Genomic DNA, 22,002 nt, shown 5'->3' on the forward strand with positions numbered 1-22,002 from the left:
AAGTAAAAGTTTTACACTTACTATTTATATTTGAGTTGTTGATATAAAAAGAAAAAAAGAAAAAACGTTATATTTTGATCCGATGAGATCCTATGAAGATCGGGTTCGGTGGGCTCTGTCCACTAGAACCAACGGGAGATTAACCCTCTGAGGATCGAGTATCAAAGTATTTCCTTATGAGTATTCTTTTATGAATATTCGAAGATTTATAATTAACTGGATTTCTTTTGATATAAATCACAAGGAGCGAAAAAGGAGCACTAAACTGTTCAAAGTTGTTAAATGCATGCAGATTGTGAAAATTTGCATGCAGACCATAGGAAATTGGAAGACTGGGCATCCAAATGGCAGATGAAATTTAATGTAGACAAATGCAAAGTGATGCACATTGGGAAGAACAACCCAAATCATAGTTGCTAGGGTTCACCTTGGGGAGTTAGTACCAAAGAAAAAGATCTGGGTGTCATTGTAGACCAGTGTTTCTCAAAACGCAGTACGCATACCCTTGAGGATACGTGGGCTGCTTGTTAGGGGTACGTGGCATGGCCACCGCGGAGAATATTCCCTGCCTGCCTGTCCCTGCCTGTCACGCTGCCGCCACCGGGGATCCCTCCTTGCTCCCTGACCCACCCGCTGAAGCCACTGCCAGGGATCTCTGCCTGCCCTCCTCCCTCCCTCCCGAAGCCATCCCACTGGGCTTCTCTCCGATATCAGAGCTGATGTCAGAGGAAAGCCTTCCAGGTTGGGGGGGGATGGTGTTCCCAGATACCTCTTTGCCCCACTCGGTCCTTCTGCCTTCAGTGGTTTGTTGGGGGCAGCACAGCCAGCAGCGGTTCACAAGTTGCACTTAGCTGACCCGGAAACCTTCTCTCTGATGTCAGAGGGAAGGCTTTTCGGTCAGCCATGTGCAGCATGTGAATCACTGCCTGTGCATCCCCCCAACAAGCCACTGAAGGCAGACGGAGCGAGTGTGGCTCGAACAAGTAAGGGAACATGATCTTTCTGGGAGAAAGGGGGGGGGGAAGGAGCGCATTGGGGCATTGGAGGGGCATAATTCTGGGATAAAGTCTGGGAGGGGAAGGGGAAAGGGCATGAACTTGACTCAGAAGGAAGGGAGGTGGCATGAACATGGGACACAAGGGAGGGAGGAAGGGGGCACTAACTTGGGACATAGGAGGGAGGGAATAGAATGGGAGAATTGCTGGGCATGAATGTGTGAGTGAGAGGGATATGGTGGCACATGGGGAAAGGAAGAAAGAGAAAAATTGGGCAGAGAGACAGGAGAGAGGTAGAGATGTTGGATATGATAGTGGAGAGGGAATAGAGGGACAGATTGAAGGGGATGTTAGAATTTAGTGCACACTAAATCGACTAGCACGCCTTAGTAAAAGAGGGGGATTGTTTTTGTTTTTGAAATATTTAGCGCCAGCTTATTGTCATGCAGCTACTGACTAACTTGTTCTATCTTTTTGTTGATGTCTATTATATCTTTTGGATTTCCGACGTCGATAGGATGGAAGAGTTGAAAATCCAATTGATTGACAGATTGACATCCAATGGTGCGAGGAAGATTTTGAAGAGAAGCGGAGACAGGATGAACCCTTGTGGGATATCGTAAGTGTTAGTGAAATTCTCTGATAGAGTTGTTGAATCTCACCTTAGAGGATTGATCTGTGAAATATGAATGAAACCAGCGCCTATGGAATTTAGGGCTCCTTTTATCAAGTCATGCTAGCAGGGTTAATGCGCGCGACTTGTCATCACGCATTAACCCCTGCGCCGGCTAAAAACTACTGCCTGCTCAAGAGGAGGTGGTAACGACTAGTGTGGCTGGCGGTTTAGCCAGGGCTATTACGTGTGTTAAACCGCTAGCGCGGCTTGATAAAAGGAGCCCTTAGTCAGTTTTCAGTTTTGTTATGATTTTATACTTAATTTTTAGCTTAATTTTTGCTAATTATACATTATATTGCATTACATCGGTGTCTTCTATCCCACAAATACCTTTCAGTTCTAGATGGTTTACAACAAGAATTGGCCAGGGCATTCCCAGGGAGATTACAAGGTTGATAGATATTGTAAGCGTCAGGATCTGGGAAAGGTCGATATGGTTTGTTTGGATCATTTGACAAATTTCTTGAATAGTATGATTTTCAGTTCTTTCCTGGGCATTGTGGTCAGCAGATTTGAGAGGTGGTGATCTATTTTTGCTGCTCTGGTGTAGACCGTCATATATTTTTTTTGCTTTGCGTGTCTTTGATTAGGGGGTGGGTAAAGTGTGCATGAGTTCTCCTTGGTCTGGATATGTTTTTCCAGATTAGGCGGTTGCTCAGATAGCTTGGTCCATTTCCATTTAGGGCTTTGAATAGGGTGCAGTAGAATTTGTGTTGCATGCATGCTTCTACTAGGAGCCAGTGTGAGTCTTGGAAAGCTGAGGTAATGTGGTCGTATTTTTTCAGCGAGTATATTAGTCTTAGGGCTGTATTTTGGACTGTTTGTAATTGTTTTAGCATGTTGGCGGAGCATAACAGGTAAAGTATGTTACAGTAGTCCAGGAGTCCCAGGATTAGCGCTTGTACTATGAGTTTGAATTGTTCGTTGTTGAAGTATTTTCGGATTTGTCTTAAGTTGTGCATGGTTGCAAATGCCTTCTGAACCGTTTTGCTGATTTAAAGTTGCATGGTGCAGCCTTTGTCTATCATTATTCCCAGCAGTTTTAGGTTGCATTGTAAGGGATAAGTGATGGAGTTTATTTCTAGGTTTGTTATGGTTGGGGATTTTGTTTCTTTCTAGAAGTAAGAATTTGGTTTTCTCTTGGTTCAGTTTTAATTTCTGGTCTCTCATCCATTTCTAGTGCAATGTGTAGTTTATTCATTGTGTTGGGGGTGGTTTGGTCAAAAGGCAGGAGGATGATGATATCGTTTTTGTAGCTGTATGACGTTATGCCTAGTTTGTCTAAGCATGTGCCAAGTGTGGCTATATAAAAGTTGGTGATAGTGGGGAGCCTTGGAGGACTCCGCAAGGGTTATTCCAGGATTCTGATTGTTCATTGTTTGCTTTTACTCTGTATCTTCTTGAGCGGAGCAATCCTTCAAACCAATTGTAGACTTTGCCTGTGATTTCTATTGTCTTCAGTTTTTGTAGTAGGATGTTGTGATCTACTAGGTCGAATGCCGCTGTGAGATCGAGTTGTATGAGTAGCATTTTTTTGCCTTTGCTTAGATGTTGTTCGGTTGTGTCTAGGAGAGAGACTAGTAGTGTTTCTGTACTGTAGTTGCCTCTGAAGCCTGATTGTGAGGGGTGAAGTATGCTGTGGTTTTCTAAGTATTTGGTGAGAAGTTTTGCTATGAGGCCTTCCATTAGTTTGACGTATAGCAGTATTGAGGCTATAGGTCTGTAATTGGATGGCTGATCTGTTGCTCCCTTTTGGTCTTTCAGAATAGTGGTTATGATGATTTTGGTGTGTTCTTGTGGAAATTGACCCTCTGTGAATATGTAACTAATCCACCGCATGAGGTGGGTGCGGAATCTAATGCTGGCAGCTTATAACAGGTATGGGAGACAGTTTGTAGAGTTTGTCTAGGTCATGTGTCTAGGAAATCTGACCAGTTTCTGTCTGCTGCGTAGGCCTCGCTTTCTAATTTGTTTTATTATTAAGCCTTTTTTGCTTTAAAGATATAATTTTTACCTTCTGTAATGGTCTGAGAAAATACTATTGTTTTCTGGGTCATTTGAACTTTGCCAGAGGGTGATCGCTAGCGTTTTTTCAGCTGAGGCCGTTCTGCCTGTGAGAGTGAGACATGGAGGGAGTCGCAGTTGATTTTCTCCTCTCCTGCTGGTTGGGGACTGAAATTGGAGCTGATTTCATGCTTTCGACTGCCTGTTGGCTGTTTTGTGGAGATTACCTTCGTCGTCGGTCCTGCTGTGGAGTTTACAGTTTTCAAGCACCTGGACCGGGCCCTGGTTTGAGCCCCTCTTGCCATTTTTTTGTGCCATTTTTGAAGGGTGATGGAGATTCACTGGTGGCATTTCTGGCATTATGGCTGAGGATTTCAAGGTCTGGGCAGTGGATGGGCCCTACTCTGCTTTTGGCTGTTGAACATTATCTCCCTGCGATGCTGATGCAGCTGCCTGTTCTAGTGATGAGTCTATGGGGGAATCTGGAGGAGACCATTGCTCTTGCTGTGTTGTTTCAATATGCCATGAAAATTACTTTTACTCCATATCTCAGACGATGAAAAGACAAATTTCTACAGACTTAGAACTGAATGATTCGAAATGTGGCTAGTTTTAATTGTTTGTTTATCTTTATTTTGGTCTAACTTAGTTATTTGTTTTTAGTTTTATCTTTCTGGGGTTCTGATTATGTATTTATTTGATCTCTTTTTTCATCCTTATTGTTATTGATTGTACAGGTGCTAGATTGTGAGCCAGTTAGACAGTTAGGGAACTTTCCAAGCACCTAATATTTTATTGTTTATGAATTTTTAAGAGGTATTGGCAGTATACAAATAAAAAATAGTATTGTATTGTATTAGCGTAGCTGATTTTAAGAAAGATTTGGACAATTTCCTGGAGGAAAAGTCCATAGTCTGTTATTGAGACAGGCATGGGGGAAGCCACTGCTTGCCCTAGATACTAAACTAAACTAAACTAAACCTTGGGTTTATATACCGCACCATCTCCACGAATGCGGAGCTCGGCACGGTTTACAGGAAGAAGGATGAGAGAGGAACTACAGTGGAGAGATTAAAGAGTTAGGTGTAAAGGGGGAAGGTGAGAGGCCTAAGAGGGGGGAAGTGTTACAGTTACTAGCAGGGAGTGTTGCTACTATTTGGGATTTTGTTAGGTACTAGTAACTGGATTGGCCACCATGAGGACAGGCTACTGTCTGACCCAGTAAGGCTATTCTTATGTTTTTATGAAACAGCATTCCTCGCTAGCAGGAATGTAGATGGAGGACTCCGTACATATCACACATCACCAATGCATATCATTCTTTCAGCTACTGATATCACTCACTAACATATTTATTATTGTTTAGTTATCTGTTAACTTTAACTTTGCAAAGAAAGATCATCATTTTCTGGCATAAGAGGGGAGTTTGTCATCATGCATAATTTTAGTTAAATCCTGGGCTTCTCTCTACATAGTGTTCCATTGCCAGATCCTAACCCTGTCATGGGTGCATGGGATATCCCCCATGGTAATTCTGTGCAGAGCTTCCTCAACACAGTAGTGGCAATATCCTGATGAAGCACAATTAAGAACTGATGTACAGTACTCTGTTCTTTCATAGAAACATGATGGCAGATAAAGGCCTTTCAGTCTGCCCATCCACAGCATCCTCTATCGCCTCCTCTCCCTAAGAAATCCCACGTGCCTACCCCACGCTTTCTTGAATTCAGACACCTCTACTGAGAGACTATTCTATGCAACTACCATCCTTTCTGTAAAAAAGTATTTCCTTAGATTTATTCCTGAGCTTCATCCTATGCCTTCTCATGCTGGAGTTTCCTTTCATACATGCCTAGACAGGCAGACAAACCCACCTTCATCCAGGGGTGTTCCAGTGTCTCTTCTGCACTGGGTCTCCTGCAAATCAAAGAATGAGAAAACTCTGAATGAAAGGGACACTAACTAGCAGGACAGGGCTCGAGGTAAGGAGTTGAGAATATCTAAACCCCAGCTCATGATAGGAGGGCATGGGTAGAAACAACTAGGCTACACCAAATAGACAACATAAATGTTCCCAAACAGACTCTTTGGAGAGATGCCTTACAATTAGTGTCCTCTGTTATAAAATGTTCAGTGGATTGGGATTATGGGGGATTATTATTTGGAGATCAAAGTTAGCTTTTGGAACAAAATATGGCCAAACCACAATGCCAATTCATATATATATATATCTCCACATTGATGGTCAAAAAGGCAATTTTGAAATACTGGACTGAGGAAGAAACCACACCCTGGCAGTACTGCATTCAACACAAACTTCACTCTATAACAGGGGTGTCAAAGTCCCTCCTCGAGGGCCGCAATCCAATCGGCTTTTCAGGATTTCCCCAATGAATATGCATGAGATCTATTAGCATACAATGAAAGCAGTGCATGCAAATAGATCTCATGCATATTCATTGAAAACCCGACTGGATTGTGGCCCTCAAGGAGGGACTTTGACATCCCTGATCTATAACATAGTCACAAGATAGAGAAACAATGTTACAAGTTTAAACAGCTGTGGAAAAAGTTTCTGGACTTGGTATATCAAATTATAAATAAAGTTGGAAACATGATACATCTTTGCAATGCTATTGTATGTGCTCGGAGGCTTGACCGGGATTTAGGAGAGTATAAGTGTGTAAGAAGTGACAATGGATCGCATAAGTGGGCAGATGGATGAGTGAGTAAATTTGGAAAATACCATGCACCAAGATATGCTTTATGAGAGCTGAGTTTCTTCCAATGTTGTTAGACACCAATCTTTGCTTATGTTTGTTTACAGTGGCTGTTGCATTATTGTATTCTTAAGGAATATGTTGTTTTGATGCTGGGACTTTGTTATCTTGATGCATTTGCAAAAATCTAATTTTTATAAAAAAATAGACAACATATTGTTGATGAGGAACCCAAGACCAATCTGTCACCTTGAGGACTTAAGGTTGGACAAAGCAGCACATGTCGCATCAACATTTGAAATCCATGCATTTGACAATTTGAGGTGAGCTTCTCCTCTTGAATATTACTGACTACCCTTGTCCTGCTGAGGCCAAGAGCTTGCTTTACACAGACTTTTACATTTGCCTCTACATGGATGAGACCAGCTCTCAGTCATTGGATAGAAATTCAGCTTAGGGACTGCTGAGCAAACAAAAGAGACATTTTCCATAGAAAAAGAAGATCAACAAATGAACAGAAAGAATTGTGGAGGAAATGGGAAAAATCTGAGTTGTGATTCAATTTTAAAATCTCCTGCACTGCTGCTATAGGCAGTTCATATGTTCATAGCAGAGTACATTATACATACAAACCCAATCAGAATGTAATTATGAATAAATGCATATAAAAACATAAACATTCTTCCTATAATAAGGATTTTCAACAACTTATATTTTCATCCCACTCTTATTAGAAAAGAATTAAAAACATTCCTGTTTTCTAGGTTTATAGCTAATTAGATTCCCTATTAATCTTTTGTAAATCACATTGAACTTCACAGCTATGCGGTCTAGCAATCCGTTGTTATGTTCTGTTATAACACTATGACTACATTTCCATATCTCTATGTACTCTTTGACCTTCCAAGTCAGGTTATTACAATTTTATTTCTATATATCACAATTTTATAGAATTCCATATCATTGGGTTTCAGTTCTTGTGTCTTTCAGTATACAATTCTACCATATGGACACTTCTTAAACGGCCCAAATCCTTGCTAGTACTCAGTCTGAAGATAACCGTATCTCCACTGGCAGCCAGTGCAAGTCTCGATAGAAATGAGATACTGTACATGATCATACTTTTTCAAGCCATAAATAAGTCTTACTGCAGCATTTTGAATAATTGAATGACATCACCCAATTGTAAGAAAATTCATCGTGCTGTCCATGAAGAACACCAGCTACAGGTAAGTGATTTGAACTTAATTTGAGCTATAAATGAAAAATGTGAGCTAATCTAAAATTAGTATCGACCAATGTGTTTATTACTTTATCTTACTGTTACTAATTTGTATCTTCATAAACTTTTATAATCTGTAACCTATTGATCTTCTGAAGATTTACTAATAACAACCAAACCTCAGCACTTGTTTGATAGATCAGTACTCACAGTCTGTCAGTCACTAGCACTTTGATGATAAAGCCTTTTGCCTCTCTGGTCAGACCAGCAAACATCTTCTCCTCAAATGCCACGTTATAATTCCGAATGTTTAACAAGGTGGTCTTATCATTTTCACCCACAAATGGAGAGACCCCAGTCAGGCTAGCAGAGAAAAAAAAAGAGTGGGATAGAAACAGAGAAATTAGTGCACCCAAAATAGTCTGCTTGAAGTAGTTATGGGAAGCTCTGTGGAGAGCATGGACCTGGGACAAGTTGAGGGAGAAAGCTGGGTTTGCTCTTCTTTGAGATATGCTGAATATTTGGCCTTGGGCAACTGTGAGGGAGGTGGTGGAAACAGGATTTCTTTTTTTTTAGAAAAAATAATTTAATTTCTGTTTTGTGATGTGTGTCCTACCAGAGCTGGTGTTAGACAGCGAGCATGAGCTATGCCTTAACAAAGGAGAAGTATTTTTTGCTTACACTGCAGCACCGGCATGGGGCTGGGGTGGGTGAAGAGGCCAGAACATTTTGGTAAAACACCCTATTAGGCGGGAAAAGTGAATTGAAAAATCAATTCAGTAGGCCAAATCGAATCGAAAATGTTTTCCCTGAATTGGGCAGTGACAATGAATTTTCAAAACTACTCATGTTGTGTCTGATAAAAGCACAAATCTCTGTGAGCAGATTCTCTATGGCAGGTGCCATATAATTTGGTTTTGATGGTTGGTACAAAGCTTCCCATGATATTTGCATCCATTTGAGCAATTTACATATTGTCTCCAGTATAACAACAGGCGTACAAACTGTTAGAGCAACATTCTTTGGCATGAATTATGTCAGGTATGTTGATTTCCCAATCTGAGTTAGGATGCATCCTTACCATAAATAAGCCATCACACCAACTGGCCTGCAAAGAAAAGAACAGTACGTTAGAAACAGAAAAGGGGCCAAAAATGTTCATGTATAACAAACTAGGGAGCAGAGGGAACCGATCAAGGCTGACATAACCTGACAGAGACTCTCAACCTAAATGTTACCCACATAGCTTGTCAGATTCTGTCAAAGGAGGCCTGTATGAAATCAGCTGGTAGCTAAAGTTGAGTCCAATTCTCAGTGCACATTTCACAGTTTGACATTTAATATGACCCTCAGCAGAGAAATCTTTTCCGGGTCTGGAGACCACATTACCATTCTTAACAACTGGCATAATTTCTCCAAAGCCACGCTAAAGTACAATGGCTCTCAGGGCTAAAGGGAATTGAACCTACAACTCTTAGGAGGTGAGGCTGGAGACCTACTACAGTGCTATATTTGCTGCACAGTCAAGGGAGAAACCAGAGCTTAGTTATATTCTGGGCTTCAATAAGGCATACATTTCTTCCCACTTCCCACTGGACCAGCAATGGATGTGTTCCTGTTTAGGTTTTAACAAAGTCAGAAGGACACACACTTGCTGGTGCAGCCCCTGAAGTGGGAATTGCCTTATGATCTTGCCAGTCATTTCCTGTTCCATGCCTGATTTATCCTCTGATTCAACTTCCTGAAAAACGAGGGTAAGGCAAAATATATTTAATACCTTTAATAGAAGTAACTGTGAGCAATTTATTTATTTCGATTTCTATCCTGTTCTCCCAGAAGCTCAGAACGGGTTACAAGTAGACATTCACATTCGTTTGAAAACAGACTAGTCATGACAACAAATAGGTTACAGTAGACAATAACTGAGCTTATTCTAGAGACCAGACTGATCATAGCAAAGAGTACTAGGAGAAGCTTCGTCACAGGATTAACTAGGAAGAGCAGTAAGCCCCTATGCAGGAGAGCTCATAAGGTTGGTTCTGCTGAGTATGATAGCGCTGACCTCCCTTGCACCAAGATGGTTGAGACAGACAGTGACTGCCAGGGAGAGTTCAGGCCAGCTGCAGGTCACTCTTCCAATCCTGCTGTTAGATCTCTTAAGACCTCAGGAGCCAGGAAACTACATCTCCCAGAAAGCAGAGAACTAGCAGGACGCTGTTACATAGTAACATAGTAACATAGTAGATGACGGCAGATAAATACCCGAATGGTCCATCCAGTCTGCCCAACCTGATTCAATTTAAATTTTTAATTTTTTCTTCTTAGCTATTTCTGGGCAAGAATCCAAAGCTTTACCCTGTACTGTGCTTGGGTTCCAACTGCCGAAATCTCTGTTAAGACTTACTCCAGCCCATCTACACCCTCCCAGCCATTGAAGCCCTCCCCAGCCCATCCCCCACCAAATGGCCATATACAGACACAGACCATGCAAGTTTGCCCAGTACTGGCCTTAGTTCAATATTTAATCTTATTTTCTGATTCTAGATCCTTTGTGTTCATTCTGCCGCTTTTTCTATGTTTCTATGAACGGGGAGATATGATTGAAACGTATAAGTACATCACGGGACGCATCGAGTCAGAAGATGATATCTTCTGGCTCATGGGACCCTCAACCACCAGAGGGCATCCGCTGAAAATCAGGGGAGGGAAGTTTCATGGCGATCCCAGGAAGTACTTCTTCACCGAAAGAGTGGTGGATCATTGGAACAGACTCCCACCCCAGGTGATAAAGGCCAGTAGCGTAACGGATTTTAAGAAAAAATGGGATACTCACATGGGATCTTTAAGGGAGTAAATTCAGGGGGGGGATACTTGGAATGGGCAGACTTGGTGGGCTATAGCCCTTTTCTGCCGCTTTTTCTATGTTTCTATGTTTCTATTCCACGCTTCTTTGAACTCAGTCACAGTTTTACTCTCCACCACCTCTCTCGGGAGCGCATTCCAGGCATCCACCACCCTCTCCGTAAAGTAGAATTTCCTAACATTGTCTTTGAATCTACCACCCCTCAACCTCAAATTATGTCCTCTGGTTTTACCATTTTCCTTTCTCTGAAAAAGATTTTGTTTACGTTAATACCCATCAAGTATTTGAACGTCTGAATCATATCTCCCCTGTCTCTCCTTTCCTCTAGGGTATACATATTCAGGGCTTCCAGTCTCTCCTCATATGTCTTCTGGTGCAAGCCTCCTATCATTTTCATCGCCCTCCTCTGGACCGCCTCAAGTCTTCTTATGTCCTTCGCCAGATACGGTCTCCAAAATTGAACACAATACTCCAAGTGGGGGCCTTACCAATGACCTGTACACCTTCTTCCTTCTACTGACTACGCCTCTCTTTATACAGCCCAGCATCCTTCTGGCAGCAGCCACTGCCTTGTCACACTGTTTTTTCACTTTTCTCCTCCCAGCATATACGGTTCCTTCCTATTATTAATCCCCAAATACATTACTCTGAATTTCTTTGCATTGAATTTTAGTTGCCAGGCATTAGACCATTCCTCTAACTTTTGCAGATCCTTTTTCATATTTTCCACTCCCTCTTCGGTGTCTACTCTGTTATGTGAGCAGACACAGCTGCAGAGGGAGCTTTCTCCCTTCCCCCTCTTCAGAGCAGGGGGGGGGTGGCTTGGAGCCAGTTAAAATGAGGCAGCTGAGACCCAGAGAGGAGGAGGAGCAGAAAGGCTGAGAACGTGAGCCTGAGAGGCAGCATAACTCAACTCCCCAGCTGAATGCTGCAGAACTGGGACCAGACTATGAGATGGTGGACATGTCAGAGATGTCTGAACCCACCAGTGAGAAACAGTTGGAAAGCTGTGAACCCATGGATATTGGTATGCCAAGTATTCCCAATGAGAGGTTGGAAGCCATGGACACAAGCTGAAAGGTTGGAAGTGTTATAATACTTTTTCTTACCTGTTTTTGTGAAAGCTTTGGGGGCTGAGTTTATTTTGTGTACAGCAGAATTGTCTAACTTACCAGAGCTAGGCTCTGAAGAATTCTTTCACACTGTTTGTTGCCTTGAACTGTTTGAACATTTGCAAACTACGGAGCCTTTTGCTTGCTCTCCTCTCCACACAGCTGGAGGTTAATTATCTGGTGATAAGCTACTGCAGGGAATGTAGGTTTGGTATAAGTTCCCTAGCTGCAGTCAGTCTGTGTCGGAGTTCCAACTTTGGCAGTTTACTTTCGTTTTGAAAAGGTGTTATTTTCATGCAACAAGAACTTTGTGTATTTTTCTCAACTGCTCCTTCATATGAGGAGAGTATTGCTGAACTTATCTTTACTCTTTTAAAGCTGGTGAAGAGGACTGAATTGCAGAGACTGAAGTCCAGCCACCATTCTGGTTTTGTAGGGTTTTTTTTCCTTTTGACTTTTTGAAATAAGAATCATTCTAATGTTTATGAAGCCAGTGTGGCCAGGTTGGCCCAGCAGTGCATGCTTTGGTTTCTGAAAGAATGTGTTGGAAAGTATTACAGCATATTGATAATATCAGCGCAACTTGACTCAGGGTCAGGAATATAAGTTTATCTTTATTTTTGACCTTTCTGGATGTGTGTGATTTTCCTTGCCTGCTTTTACTGTGGTCAGTTTACCTGATGTTTTCACCCTAGGCCGCTGCCTAGGGAGCCTGAAGGATCCCCTAGTTGGAGGGAACGCGCTGGGAGAAGTATCAGTCACTGTGAACCAGGCTTTCTGCGCTTACCAGGAGCCCGGGTTGCGACAGGAGGCAGTTTTGAATGACCCGATTGGCGGAAGAGGAAGGTCTTTACTGCTCTGTGGAAGGTCATTAGTGAATCTAGCGACCTGATCTGTGTGGGTAGTCAGTTCCATAGATGAGGTAGGAATTGGCTGTAGGATCTTTTATACTCTGTACTCATTTGGAGGGATCTCCCTGCAGGAATGCTGAACATACCACTTTTCCACCTAGTCCCCATGCAAGACGACACATTTGTTGTATCATACAACTAGCTTCTGCATTCCTGAAAATAAATTTTGCAGCTGCTCCCAAAGCCATGTGAGCACTGCTTCCTTTACTTCATCATGCTTAGTCTGTTGCTCTCCGGATCGCAGCAATACACCAATGTCTCTTTGTCGATGACAATTCTCTCAAGAATACTCAGATCTTCTTCATACCATCTCAGAACTGGGTCACAACTTCCACACGCTGTTGCTTGTGCAGATCAGTAAGCTGTTTGGGAGCACATCATATGCAGACTTTGCTGTATCCCAAGTCATCATGCATTATGGTAAATGCAGATCCATAGCTGATATCCAAATTTGCAGTCAATTGAGATACTTTTATCTGTCAGTCTTCTCTAATCAAAGCATCCTTCCTGTCAATGTGTTTTTGTGTGCACGATGTTGATGGGTGACCAGAATGACCTTTGTTGGTTACACATGTTCTACGTAGTAACATAGTAAATTGCAGCAGATAAAGACTTGGGCGATCCATCCAGTCTGCCCATAAGTTATACCCATTAAAAAATACATGATTAAATTAACTTGTCTCTTCTTTGATATTTATGGGCCATAGACTGTAAAGTCTGGTATTGTCCTAGGTTCCAAATGCTGAAGTTGCTGTCCAAGCTCACTCCAGCCTATCCAACCATCCCCTTGTTTGTAGGATATCTACCGTAAAGTCTGTCCAGTAACATACTCATGTTCCATATTAGGGGAGTTCCTATTTATGCCCACCCCAGCCCATCCTATACCGAATCACCATATATGGGACACAGACCGGGCAGGTCTGTCCAATACTGGCCTTAGTTCTTTAATTTGCATCCTTCATTTTCTAATTAGCGATCCTCTATTTTTATTCTTTATTTTTTGAATTCCATCACCGTTTTCCTCTCCACCACTTCCCTTGGGAGGGCATTCCAGGCATCTACCACCCTCTCCGTGAAGAAGAATTTGCTAACATTGCTCCTAAGTCTTCCTCCCTGTAACCTCAAATTATGCCCTCTAGTTTTACCATTTTTTCTTCTCTGGGAAAAGATTTGGTTCTATATTAATACCTTTCAAGTATTTAAATGTTTGTATCATATCTCCCCTGTCCCTCCTCTCCTCCAGAGTATACATATTTAAGTCTTCCAGTCTCTTCTCATACTTCTTTATGTTCAAACCCCTTACCATTTTCATCACCTTTTTCTGAACTGCTTCAAGACTTTTTATAGCCTTCACTAGATATGGCCTCCAAAACTGAACACAATAATCCAAGTGTGGCCTCACCAATGACCTTTACAGGGGCATCAAAACCTTCCTTCTTCTGCTGGTTACTCCTCTTTCTATACAGCCTAGCATCATTCTGGCTTCAGCCACCACCTTATCACACTGTTTAGATTCCTTTAGATCCTCAGACACAATCACCCCAAGGTCCCTCTCTCCATCTGTGCTTATCAGCCTCTCACCTCCCAGCACATACAGTTCCTTTGAGTTTCTACCCCCTAAGTGCATCACTCTGCACTTCTTCGCATTGAATTTTTTGTTGCCAGATGCTAGACCATTCTTCTAACTTTTGCAGATCCTTTTTCATGTTTTCCACTCCCTCCGGGGTGTCCATTCTGTTACAAATCTTAGTATCATCCGCTAAAAGGCTAACCTTACCTTCTAACTCTTCAGCAATGTCGCTTACAAACATATTGAACAAAATCGGTTCCAGCACTGACCCTTGAGGCACTCCACTACTCATCTGACCCTCCACTGAGTGAATTCCATTTACCACTCCCCTCAGGCATCTGTCCATCAACCAGTTTCTAATCCAGTTCACCACTTTGGGCCCTAACTTCAGTCCATGGAGTTTGTTTAAGAGCCTCCTATGAGGAACTATGTCAAAGGCTTTGCTGAAATCTAAGTAAATTACATCTAGTGCACATCCTTGATCCAATTCTCTGGTCACCCAATCAAAGAATACAATCAGATTTGTTTGGTACGATTTACCTGTAGTAAATCCATGTTACCTCGGATCTTGTAATTCCTTAGATTCTAAGAATTTCACTATCCTTTCCTTCAGCAACATTTCCATTATATTTCCAATAACTGGAGTGAGGCTTACTGGCCTGTAGTTTCCTGCTTCATCTCTGAAATCACTTTTGTGAAGAGGGATCACATCCACTTTTTTCCAGTCCAGTGGAACCTCTCCCGTCTCTTTAAGCCCTCTCTGAGCTCCCTCAGTATTCTGGGATGGATCCCGTCTAGTCCCATAGCTTTGTCCACCTTCAGTTTTTCAAGTTGTTCATAAAAACTTTCTTCCGTGAATGGTACAGTATCGACTCTATTCTCAGGTGTAACTTTGCTGACCAATTGTGGTCCTTCTTCATGTTTTTCTTCTTTGAACACCGAAAAGAGGTATTTGTTTGCACATTTGCTTTTTCCTCATCACTTTCCACATAGCGGTTCGTACCTTCTTTCAGTTTCGCAATTCCATTTTTTGTCTTCCTCCTTTCACTAATATACCTGAAAAAAATTTTGTCTCCGTTTTTTATATTTATAGCTATTTGCTCTTCCACTTGTGCTTTCACCAGATTTATCTCTCTCTTCTTTCAGTTTGATACGATATTCCTTTTTATACTCCTCTTCTTGAGTTTTTTTTAATATTTCATGAACATCAATTCTTTTGCCTTTATTTTTTCCACTTCTAGATTGGAGAACCATATCGGTTTCCTTATTCTCATAAAGGTCAGTAGCTCTATTTACTGCACTTTTCAACTTGGATCTCTGTTTTTCCACTTCCCTTATGTCTTCCCATCCAGTCAGCTTTCTTCAGGTATTCTCCCATTCTACTAAAGTCCACACATTTGAAATCCAGGACTTTGAGTTTTGTGTGGTCATCCTCCTCTTCAGCTGTTATATCAAACCAAACTGTATGATGAACTCATTTTAAGCAGTATGTTGAATTGTATGTTTATTTTATATTTTATTGTAACTCGCTTAGTAAATTATAGATAAGCGATTTATCAAATCTAAATAAACTTGAACTTGAAACTTGAAACTTCCCAGGTAGGCCCCCACTCGGACATTAGAGACACTTTCACCATTTGAGATCACCAGATCTAGTATCGCTTTTTCCCTCGTGGGTTCCGTCACCATTTCTCTTAGCAGAGCCCCTTGAAAGACATCTATGATCTCTCTCCTTCTTTACAATTCCACAGATGGAACTTTCCAGTCCGCATACGGCAGGTTGAAATCACCCAGCAACAGCATGTCTCCTTTATTTCCTAATTTGCTGTGATTGAGTCAGAGGTCTGTAGACAACACCCAAGTGGACAGAAGTTCCATCTTCTCTTTACAAAACAATTCATATCATTTCTTTCTTTCCCCAGGCCCCCTGCATTTCAGTTGCTTGGATATCTGTCTATACATAGAGAGCTACTCCTCCACCTTTTCAACCATCTCTGTCCTTCCTATAAAGATTATAGCCGGTATGTTGGGATCCAATCCATGGGAATCACTGAACCATGTCTCTGTGATAGCCTGCCTCTAACATCAGGGCTTGCAGATCCTGATTTTTGTTGTTTAGACTGTGAGCATTTGTGGTTATTGCTTTCCAGCTACTATTCCGTAGCAATCTCATATTTTGTATAGTTTCTAATTCATCTCATTTCCTGTTGCATTGCTCGGAAATGAATTAATAATATTGTTGTTTTCATTGCTATATTTATCATCATCAAATCTTGTCTTTTGTTGGGGGTGGCCACCGGAAGTAATCTCCATACATATGCCACCCCCACCTTCTAGTTTAAATGCCTAAAAACATATTGCCTAAATTTCTCAGCTAGGATTCTTTTTCCTGCCATGGTAAGGTGCAGCCCATCATTACAATATAGTCTCTTGTTTTTCCATGCGTTGCCCCATCCTCCTATGTACCTAAAGCCTTCTTGAAGACACCAGGCTTTGAGCCACCTATTGAAGTTCTCAGTATTTTGTACTCTTTCCTCTCCCTTTCCATAAATAGGCAGTACTTCTGAAAAAGCTACAATTCTTTACAAAAGGTTTTAACCCCTCCCCCCCAACTCCCAAAAAGCTTTCTGTGCTGCAGGTAGGTTATTGTTGGCTAGGTCATTTGTTCCGAGGTGGATAATAGCATCAGGGTTCAAAATCTTTGCTTCTTCCCTAATTATAGTGAGTATTTGTCTGGCATTCCTGGTAGCTAAGGATCCTGGAAGGCTTTTCACTTCTTTGAGTTCCCTGTCCTGCAGTCAGACCACTACACATACACCTTCAACATCAACTGGACTAAGAACAAAACCACTCCTAAATCCATAAGAACATAGAACATAAGAACATAAGCAATGCCTCCACTGGGTCAGACCTGAGATCCATCGTGCCCAGCAGTCCGCTCATGCGGTGGCCCAACAGGTCCAGGACCTGTGCAGTAATCCTCTATCTATACCCCTGTATCCCTTTTTCCAGCAGGAAATTGTCCAATCCTTTCTTGAACCCCAGTACCGTACTCTGCCCTATTACGCCCTCTGGAAGTGCATTCCAGGTGTCCACCACACGTTGGGTAAAGAAAAACTTCTTAGCATTCGTTCTGAATCTGCCCCCTTTCAACTTTTCCGAATGCCCTCTTGTTCTCTTATTTTTCGAAAGTTTGAAGAATCTGTCCCTCTCTACTCTCTCTATGCCCTTCATGATCTTGTAAGTCTCTATCATATCCCCTCTAAGTCTCCTCTTCTCCAGGGAAAAGAGTCCCAGTTTCTCCAGTCTCTCAGCATATAAAAGGTTTTCCATACCTTTTATCAGATGTGTCGCTCTCCTCTGAACCCTCTCGAGTAACGCCATATCCTTCTTAAGGTATGGCGACCAATATTGGACGCAGTACTCCAGATGAGGACACACTATCACCCGATACAACGGCAGGATAACTTCTTTCGTTCTGGTAGTAATACCCTTCTTGATTATACCTAGCATTCTATTCGCTCTCTTTGCGGCCGCTGCGCACTGTGCCGTCGGCTTCATTGTCATGTCCACCATTACCCCCAAGTCCCTTTCTTGGGTACTCTCCTTCAATAACATCCCTCCCATCGTTTAGCTGTACCTCGGGTTTCTGCTTCCCACATGTAGTACTTTATATTTCTCAACGTTGAACTTCATCTGCCATCTCGTCGCCCATTCCCCTAGTTTGTTCAAGTCCCTTTGCAATTCTTCGCAGTCCTCTTTAGTCCGAGCTCCACTAAATAGTTTTGTGTCGTCCGCAAATTTATTATCTCACACTTCGTCCCTGCTTCTAGATCATTTATAAATATATTAAATAGCAGCGGCCCAAGCACCGAGCCCTGTGGGACACCACTCATGACCCTCCTCCAGTCCGAGTAGTGGCCCTTCACTCCTACCCTCTTTTTCCTACCCGCCAACTAGTTTCCGATCCATCTATGTACGTCTCCTTCCACCCCATGATTCTTCAGTTTCCGGAGTAGGCGTTCATGGGGCACCTTGTCAAAGGCTTTTTGGAAATCTAGATATATGATGTCTATGGGGTCTCCTCTGTCCATCCGTTTGTTAATTCCTTCGAAGAAGTTCAATAAGTTCGTTAGGCACGATCTCCCCTTGCAGAAACCATGTTGGCTGGTTATCAGAAGTTTGTTTCTTTCAAAATGTTCATCAATGTTGTCTTTTATCAGTGCTTCCACCATTTTCCTTGGAACGGAGGTCAGACTCACTGGTCTGTAGTTTCCCGGGTCACCTCTTGATCCCTTTTTAAAGATGGGCGTAACGTTGGCTATCTTCCAATCCTCCGGGATCACACCTATTTTCAGTGATAGATTGCAAATTTGCTGCAGTAGTTCCGCTATCTCCTCCTTTAGTTCCTTCAGAACCCTTGGATGGATTCTGTCCGGACCCGGGGATTTGTCAGTTTTTAATTTTTCTAGCTGCCTGCGTACATCTTCAAGGCTCACTGGACAAAAATAGATTAAATCAAGTGAAAGTGGGTAATAAATAGTAGTAGTAAACTTAAACTCCACTCTTTATGACTGAAAGCACTATCCCCACGGAAGAAAAAGCCTGAGTGCTCTCAGTCATAAAGAGTGGACAAAAATGGATGAAACAATCCAGGACTGCAACCCCAAGGACTTCATCTCCTTGATGAACTAGCCCCACTACAAACCAAAACTAGAACCAGCAGAAGATCAGACCAATGGTTTGACAACAAACTACTCCTATTTAAAAGACAATGCAGACGACTAGAAAGAAAATGGAGAAAAACTAACCTAGATCACACGAAAACCGCCTGGAAAAAAATTAAGAAACAATACAAATTACTACTAAAGGACAAGAGAAAAACACACTTCACAAATCTAATAGGCACAGAAACCCAAGATACCAAAAAACTATTCCAAATATTAAAAGATCTAACAGACACCAAACCCTAGATGACCACTAACAATACCCCACCCCCCTCAGCCACCCTCTTAGCAGAACACTTCAAGAGCAAAATTACAAATGCCAGCACCACCCTCAATTGTACCCCATCCCACCCAAATGAACTCACAATTCATCTCACAGAAAAAGGATCAACTGCAGCAGACAGAACATGGTCTCAATTCCCCAACATACAATGGTACGAACTCAATAAATTACAAAAAGTACAGCCACGCATCCTGTGACCTCAACCACTGCCTTTCATATCTCCTTACAACCTCCAGTGCAAAATTCCGTACTCTACTTCTGCAATGGATACAAACCATGCTCACAGACAGCATTTTCCCAACTGACCTCAGCGAAATCATCATCACCCCAAACCAAAAAGATCCAAAAGGACTAACAGACCAATCATCCAACTACAGACCCATTGCCTCAATACCTCCTATGTGTCGAACTAACAGAAGGACTAGTAGCCAAACTCCTCACCAACTATCTAGAAGACCATAACATACTTCACCCCATGCAATCTGGCTTTAGAACCAACTTCAGCACAGAGACATTATTAGGCTCCCTTATTGACACAGCCAGACAACACCTCAGCACAGGAAAAAAAAAATGCTTCTCATACAACTGGACCTGACAGCAGCATTTGACCTGGTAGACCATAACATCCTACTGCAAATTTTGGACGCAAAGGTATCTCGGATAAAGTATACTCTTGGTTTGAAGGCTTCCTAAAATCCAGAACATACAGAGTAAAATCAGATAAAAAAAAATCTGAACCTTGGTCCAACCCCTGGGGCGTACCACAAGGATCCCCACTATCCCCTACTCTCTTCAACCTATACACTGTCTCTCTCGGAACATACCTGGATAATCTAGGCATAACCACCTATAGTTATGCAGATGACATTACCATTCTCATACCTTTTGATCAACCAAAGACCGCCATGACAAACGCACTACACCGAACACTAGAAACAGTAGCAATCTGGATGAAAGATCACAAACTGAAACTCAATCCAGACAAAACTAAATTCATCCTCCTCGAAAATGACAAAGTCCCAACCATAACCAATATAGAAATCAACTCAATCAACTATCCCATTCAAACCACCATAAAACTACTAGGAATGACTATAGACAGATGCTGCACCATGCAACCGCAAATAAATAAAACAATACAGAAATCCTTCGGAGTTATGAGAAACCTAAGACAAGTCCGGAATTTCTTTGAAAGAACACAATTCCATCTTATAGTACAATCCCTAATCCTAGGTCTACTAGATTATTGCAACATCCTCTACCTCCCCTGCCCTGCTATGATGATTAAACAACTACAAACAATCCAAAATACATCTCTGAGACTCATCTACTCATTGAGGAAACACGACTATATTACAGAAGCATACATCAGCTCACACTGGCTACCAATCCAATAAAGAATACTATTTAAATTCTACTGTATGTTATTTAAAACCTTTAATGGAGACAGCCCAACCTACCTGAACAACCGCCTCATCCAAACCACCTCAATCAGACATAGAAAAGCACACACCCCATTCACACACTCCCCGATCAAAGAAGTAAAACGGAAAAAACTATACGATGGCCTCCTAGCCACTCAAGCAGCAAAACTAGATAACCAGATCTCCAGTCTACTGATAACTATCCCAGACTACAAGATGTTCAGAAAATAAATAAAAACTATACTCTTCAAGAAATTCCTGAAACAGTCCTAGCATCACATATACCACTTTATGGTGGCGGCTGGGAGAGACCGGACTGAGACCTTGTCCTGGTTGAGGTTGTGGAAGACCTGGTCTGAATCCTTTGCTCCTGTGTGCCGATGACTGCATGCTGCAATTTGCCCCTATTTGGGAGTGAAGAAGGAAGAGGCGGATCCTGGGTGGGCAGCCGGAAGCTACGATCGAGCCGGGCTCCTGAAGCTAGGGCAGCGCAGATGCCACGCTACTGTCGACAGCCTGCAGTTGCAGGAGCTGGAGGGAGCTTTCCGCAAGATCCACTATCCGGATGTGCTTGCTGGATTGTACTGGAGCGGGAGGAGGAACTGGCGGTGAGCCTGGATATGGCAGGGTCTGGAGTGCTGGTTTGGCTTCAGGACCGGGGAGCCATATGGAGGAAACGGGAGAGGACTGGGGTGCTGAGTGTTGCTCCTGGTGTGTCATTGCCTCCTCCACTGGTTCTGTGTTTGGTTGTTCCTCTGAGCCCACTTCCTTTTTCTGAACCCTGTATGGAAGTCAGTGCCTGTGTCTGCAATGACCAAGCCTCTTGTCATCCCGGCTTTTGGCCCTGCTGTCTTGGGCCCACTTGGCCTCAGTGGCCTCATCCGGACATCCCTCTTCGGAGGTCACATTCTGGGTCCCTATTTTTGGCAGGTGTCTCATTGCTCTGGAAACTCTCATGACGACTGCCTCAATATTAATAGAAGCTCCAGAACCTGCATCAGACCCGTCTCTGACCACCTTCACCTGTCTGGCAGCGGCTGAGAGGAAAATGTCTTACATCGTGACTCAGACTCAAAGCAAGAGAACATTCAGCGCAAATCTTATAATTAAATCTCATGTCCACTGTTACAAACACTAACAAAGAGCTTTCGTATACACTTCTTGTTAGAAATTCTAAAGTTTATTTTCTTCATTTCAAATTTCTTTAGAATTCTATTGTCTAACGGACTTTTATATTTTTATTTTTATTTAATTTTAGTTTTTTTCCATTGTATTGTTAGGGATGTACATTTTGCTTTAAAAGTGTAGCTGAAGAGAGATCAATGTATTCTTGTTAGGATGTTTCTAATCTTATTTTACCACTTTATTTTTAATTCTATACTATTTACTAATTGTTCTTCTCAGGTGCTTTAGTTAGATTGTGAGCCTTCGGGACAGTAAGGGAATTTCTAAGTACCTATCTTACTTATTTTATTTTATTGTATTCCTTAATGTA

At 42.2% G+C, this 22,002-nt stretch overlaps 1 protein-coding gene across 4 annotated transcripts in view; it reads right to left on the reverse strand.

Moving 5' to 3' along the window:
* Nucleotides 1-22,002, reverse strand: part of SPEG (striated muscle enriched protein kinase) — a 543,710-nt gene that overhangs the window by 171,952 nt on the left and 349,756 nt on the right. For all 4 annotated transcript variants that reach the window (XM_033947131.1, XM_033947130.1, XM_033947129.1 and 1 more), the window contains 3 exons: nt 8,699-8,725; nt 7,828-7,980; nt 5,550-5,592 (listed from right to left, as the gene is read on the reverse strand). In XM_033947131.1, coding sequence (XP_033803022.1) covers nt 5,550-5,592; nt 7,828-7,980; nt 8,699-8,725 — 223 coding nt within the window. The remainder of the gene's footprint in view (nt 1-5,549; nt 5,593-7,827; nt 7,981-8,698; nt 8,726-22,002) is intronic.

Source organism: Geotrypetes seraphini, chromosome 5 (assembly GCF_902459505.1).
Source record: "Geotrypetes seraphini chromosome 5, aGeoSer1.1, whole genome shotgun sequence".
NCBI lineage: Eukaryota > Metazoa > Chordata > Amphibia > Gymnophiona > Dermophiidae > Geotrypetes > Geotrypetes seraphini.